The sequence below is a fragment of the Magallana gigas genome, chromosome 5 (genome assembly GCF_963853765.1).
Source record: "Magallana gigas chromosome 5, xbMagGiga1.1, whole genome shotgun sequence".
NCBI lineage: Eukaryota > Metazoa > Mollusca > Bivalvia > Ostreida > Ostreidae > Magallana > Magallana gigas.
Window position 1 is genome coordinate 16,761,303 of NC_088857.1, and position 6,000 is coordinate 16,767,302.

At 33.3% G+C, this 6,000-nt stretch overlaps 1 protein-coding gene across 1 annotated transcript; it reads right to left on the reverse strand.

The window, feature by feature from the left end:
- Positions 1 to 484: 484 nt before the first annotated feature.
- LOC136275502 (uncharacterized) lies at positions 485 to 2,190 on the reverse strand. Its single transcript, XM_066084914.1, has one exon. The coding sequence runs from the start codon at positions 1,682 to 1,684 to the stop codon at positions 650 to 652; it is 1,035 nt and encodes a 344-aa protein (XP_065940986.1). The 5' UTR covers positions 1,685 to 2,190; the 3' UTR covers positions 485 to 649.
- Positions 2,191 to 6,000: the final 3,810 nt, after the last annotated feature.

Genomic DNA, 6,000 nt, shown 5'->3' on the forward strand with positions numbered 1-6,000 from the left:
AATATAAGTTGTTTTTTTTTAACATTAGAATTTTTTTAACATTTTACTCAATGTGATGAACAAAAACGCATCATAGGTAAATGTACTAAAATACGTATTTGCAATTTCTTAATCACTTCCGTTCGTTCGTTTCCGGGCCCGAGATAAAAACCTTTTCTCAACGAGATATTATAACTAACAAAAACTTGAACATCCAAACTTTGAGGAAAGACAAAGCAATGTATGAAGATATGTTTACTATGTTTTGTATAATCCGGCGTAACTTCCGGTCGTCACAGAAAGTACTAAAAAATGACGTTTTGTCTTTTTGTTTTGTTTATTTCTTGGGAATTCCTTAACGGTATAAATTATATCCATTTTCTGTTTACAAGAGAAATGAACTTTTTGTACAGATTTATACATCAGGAACGGAAGACCTTTTTGTTGCTATAGCAACAAGAGTCTAGTTGAATTAATTTTTGCTCGCTATTTTTTAAAATTGAACTGAAATTTGACACAACAACAACGTGTAACATAGTTCAACCACATGAAGAAATGATTGTTTACATTTATTGATGAAGTGTACCACACAGTTCTCTGCAGTTTAAGGCATACATGTACGTATATATACAATAAATAAGAATTCTCTAACGCAGGCTACAACTGTCATTTAAGTCAATGTTATGCTTAATATGGTACACAATAAAGCAACGAAAACCAGAATCAAGCAAAATACAAATAAAATACACTTTTTAGATTTAGAACATTTTGAGGACTTGGCATTGTCTTCGTCGCACATGGTTACAGCTACATCTCTATTCTCCAACAGCTCAAGAGTCTCTGAATTTGAATTTAAAAAGGTACTGCTGATAAGGCTTCCTGGAATGTTAGATGAATTTATTACAGTCTGCTCATTATCTCTAATTTCTCTTTCGTCTTCAACATGTTCTTCCATTGCTCTCTTCATTGCATTTGGTTTTGCTGTGTTGTTTTGCTGACACAGCATACTGTCCTGTTGATTTGAAGCCATTGAAATGAAGGAGAAATCGCGTGATATTTCATCAACATTATTTTCTTCAGAATCGGAGTCAACATCTATATTATATTGGTTTCCATTATCTATAGACATTACACTGTCATCTCTAGAAATATTTTTTTCAAGAGATAAAGTTTCTTTACGTTCTGCCGTTGAAATTTCATTGAATGTTGGGACATTTTGTTCAAGTTTCTTCAAACATATATCAGCAGTATCCATATCCTCGATATAATTTTGGTTTGTGTAGGAACTGGTCGGGATCGTTTGTAAAGACGTAATTTTTGGGGTTTCGTTCGGTTGTATTTCCTTTATTGGCATTCTTTGCCATTGATAACCACCCGGATTTCCTCGGACATAAACGGATGCACCATTGTTCATTGTCGTAAATTTGTTGTAAACAATGTAGAAGGTCTCGCGGACATAAATTTCGCTACACTTTCCACGTTTTTCAGCCTCTTGGAACACCCACAATCTCCTGTTGTCAGCTGTGAACCATTTTCCATTTTTATTGTAAACAGAAATACTTGGAATTGAGTTGACATTAATCCTCCCAGTCAGAATATCGTCCAATGTTTCACCAATCGGTCTGTATGGATGGGAGGTACAACGACCAAAAGTACAGCCAATAGAGTCCTGGCTGAAACAAATTTCTGATGGTCGCAGATACATATTACTTCGCTAAGGACACTCTTATTCAATGGCTAAAAGCTTTCATATACCTTAAAGTTTATCAGCCGATATCTTGGAGTCTTCACTTCCGTGGTTTATAAATAACTTTAGATTTTCCGAAACTGAATGAGTTATAAATACCAGTAATCAATTCTGTGCACATTATATGCTGCCAACAAACAGGGAATAACATAATATTCTATTTATAGATGCTGGGAAATCCCTTTATAATTTTACGTTACATGGCCGTGTCTGTATATCACAGATATCCGAGGAATCGAATTCACATTACATCGTCCGGATAAGATATCGTTCAGTGTTTGACCAATAGGTCGAAAGGGTGTCCAGTGCTACGGCCAAATTGTTTTGCGATAGAATCTTGGCTGTATCGTATTTCAGATGGTCTAAGCTCCATGTTACGAGAATCTTTGCAGTAAAAACAATACGGGAAGCATTACTAATGTCTATAGCTTGGGTATATATTCTTGGTAATAGAATCGAAAGTAGAGTTTGCGCAATAAAGAACAATCTATTTTCTGAAAATGTTTTTTTTATAAGATATAGTTTTATGATAAAAACGATAAAAGTGCATGTTCGTTAAACGGTTTAGACATTTAATGAACTAACATGCAAAAATGTAAGTCAACATGTGGCTTATGAAATGCACGAACGTCGTTATTTGTGTTCAAAACAATAGTATCAGTGTGTCATGTGTTTTCGATAGTCTATTTTGGTCGCAGGAGTTTTCTCCAAAATGACGTCATGCATTTTTCAATTTCCCGAACATTAGGGGATTTCCACCCGCGACAGGGTCAACCTTAATAAGCCCTTATCTCTAGATTAATTTTATTTTTGATGTTTGTTTGCGGAAGGTTGTTTGATGCAAACAAACTCATGTCTGAATGGCCCAATATGTACATGTAAATAGGGATCTTACTAGAAGATTTGAAGGGTAACTATATCGTTCAATTTTATATTCCAATTAAAAGATAAATACCATAGTTTACACATTTGTACCAGGTAAAAACTGTAAATGGTACATTTAAATTTTTTTTTTTATTGTCCCCCGCCGCAACGCGGAGCGGGGACATAGAAATGCCGGGCGTCCGTCCGTGTGTCCGTGCGTCCGTCACATTTTTTTTTGTAAGCGCTCTCATGCCTACAAATTTTGACGGATTTTCATTAAATTTATACCAAATGTTTATACCACTATTACCTTGGTCAAGTTCGAAAATCAGCATTGGTCGATACTTTTTGTTGGAGTTATAGGACTTTGACCACAATAATGTTTTATCCAAAAATTGACCTTGTAAGCGCTCTCATGCCTACGAATTTTGACGGATTTTCATTAAATTTATACCAAATGTTTATACCACTAATACCTTGGTCAAGTTCCTAAATCAGCCTTGGTCGATACTAGTATACTGCTTGACCGGCGGGGGACCCAGGAATTCTATTCTTGTTCATTTTCAAATTTCAAACACCAATATTTTATAGCAATAAATCAGCTTAAACTTTTGAAATTCATTTGTACATATTACACAAGAATTTACGATAAATAATGATTTGAAATTCATCTATATTTATTGGCGTGAAGACCACGTTAAACTCACAATTTGAGTAAACAGAATCATCATTTCATATTAATGATCTGCATAGTATGGTCAAGAGTCAAGACATGTATTTTTTAAATATTAAAAAAATAGTTTACATAGTATTTTCCCATTGATTTAAAGAATATTGAACCAGATCACATTACTTTTATCAACAAAGTATTGACTAGGGACTTACTTTAGTAGTAGTAGTAGTATTCTTTTTAAAAACACAAAATGGCGTTGTTTCATATACTATAAATATAACAAAATGTATAATCCAATTTTTGCTCGCTATATTTCTAAGATGCAATTCAAATATGGCACAGTCTTAGGGTGTAACGTAATTCAAAACCAACGAAGAAATGTTTTTTATAGATGAATACTACATGTACAATACTCTGTATTCTTCATCATAACTATAGAAACAAGCAAGAAGATTATTTCTCTGAAGTCGGCTAAAATGTTATTTAAGTTACTTCATGTATTATGCTTCCAAATAAACACAATGTAGCTATAACTAACAAAATAAAGCAAACTGGAGCAAAATTACAGTGTTTTAATTCGGAGCATTTACGGAAGTTGTCAATCACGTATGTGGTTTCATTACGAACAGTCACAACAACATCCATGTTCTCCAATGATTCATATCTCTTTGAATTAGAACTCAAAAAGGGACTATAAATGGAATTTATTGGAATATCATGTGAATTGATTGCAGCCTCTTCTCTATATTTTATTTTGCTTTCGTCTCCAACCTTTTCTTCCATCGCTGATTTAGTTACCTTTCGCTTTGCTTTGCTACAATGCTGACAAAAGACATTGGTGTTGTCCTGTTGGTTTGAAAGTTTTGAAACGAAACGAACATTGGGTAATTTTTTTTCTTCAGAAACAGAGTCAACATCAATACTATAATATTGGTTTCCATAATTATATTCATAATCTAGAGACATTGGCTCAATATCTCTTGTTTCTATATAATCTACATACATTGGCTCAATATCTCTTGTTTCTTTTTTAAAACATAAATCTTCTTCACGGTACTTCATGGAGATTTCATTAAACGTTGGAAAATTTCGTTCAAGTTTCGTCGAACGTATACCACTGGTATCCGTCTCCTTACTACACTTTTGGTGTGTGTAGGCCGAACTGGTCGGGTTCGTTTGCAAAGACGTGATTTTATGGTTTTTGTTCGGTTGTATGTTCTTTTTAGGTACGTTTCTCCATAGATAACCGCCCGGATTCCCTCGGACATAAACGGATACACCATTGTTTTTTGTCGTAAATTTGTTGTAATCAATGTAGAGGGTCTCTCGGACATAAATTTCACTACACTTCCCACGTTTTTCTGCCTCTTGGAACACCCACAATCTTCTGTTGTCAGCTGTGAACCATTTTTTCATTCTTTTTGTAAACAGAAATACTTGAAATGGAGTTGACATTAATCTTTCCAGTCAAAATATCGTCCAGTGTTTCTCCAATCGGTCTGTATGGATGAGAGGTACAACGACCAAAAGTACGGCCAATAGGCTCGTGACTGAAACATATTTCTAACGGTTGCAGAATCATGTTGCTTTGCAAAAAATACAACCTTTGAATAGCTGAAAACATTTAATAACATCGTACATAACAAGGTTATCAGCTGATATCGTTTGGGATTTAACTATTGTGGGTTATGAATAACTTTAAATTTTCTTAATCTTGCCGTAAAACAATCGATATGGTGCATATTATATTGTGCCTACTACAAGATAAACAGACAATTTATACATGCTAGAGATTCTCTTTATAATTTTCATAATATTTGTAGCTTTCTTCATTTTCTATGACAGGTTAGAATCAAGTTTCTAGCATCAATCTAAGTGCATAAATAATGATCAGGATTAATACATGATATGTTCATTCTAACAGATATCTTTATCAAAATATTTTCTTATAAAAAAGTGATTTTGATAAGTTACCGCTAAATTGTTTTTATTGTGTTTACTAAAAAGGTAATTTACACTTGATTAATAATGAAACAAAGTCCCTTCTGTAAATAGAAGTGGGTTCATGAACTCCAGACCCTGCCATACATGTACCTTGGAAAACTATGAGGGTTCCATCCATCGATTGTTTTGATTCAAGAATATTGATATTATCCAGAAAAAAAAATACGGGACGGTCAACTGTGTAAAACCCCTAATAACGAGAATTAGGAAATCCAATGTGTGTCTGTAATCTTCAGAAAGTCTCTTCCGATAAAACAGTGTTGAAATTCATTCTGCTTAGTTAAGCGATGCTTACATGTTTGCAAATACATAATTTTACAAAAAAGAATACACATTGTAGTTTACTCTATTACTTTGATGATAACCATGTAAAACTGCACATGGTACATTAAAAAAAAGATATCTTTTAATTTATTCCCCAGCACCAACGTTTAATTCTGATAAACCAATCGAAACTTCGACAGTTTATTAGATACACTTTACTTGACGCTTAGATGAATAATAACTTCAAAATCACATCATGATTTTTATATCAATATCTGCATAGTGTCACAAATGATTAAATTCAAAATATATTTAGTAGTATTTTTACACAAAAAGGGGTATTTTTTCACACGTTATTGCATCTACTGAATAGTAAAAAAAACCCGTATAATTATTGAATTAATTTTTGCTCGATATTTTTTAAAATTGAACTGAAATTTGACACAACAACAACGTGTAACATAGTTCA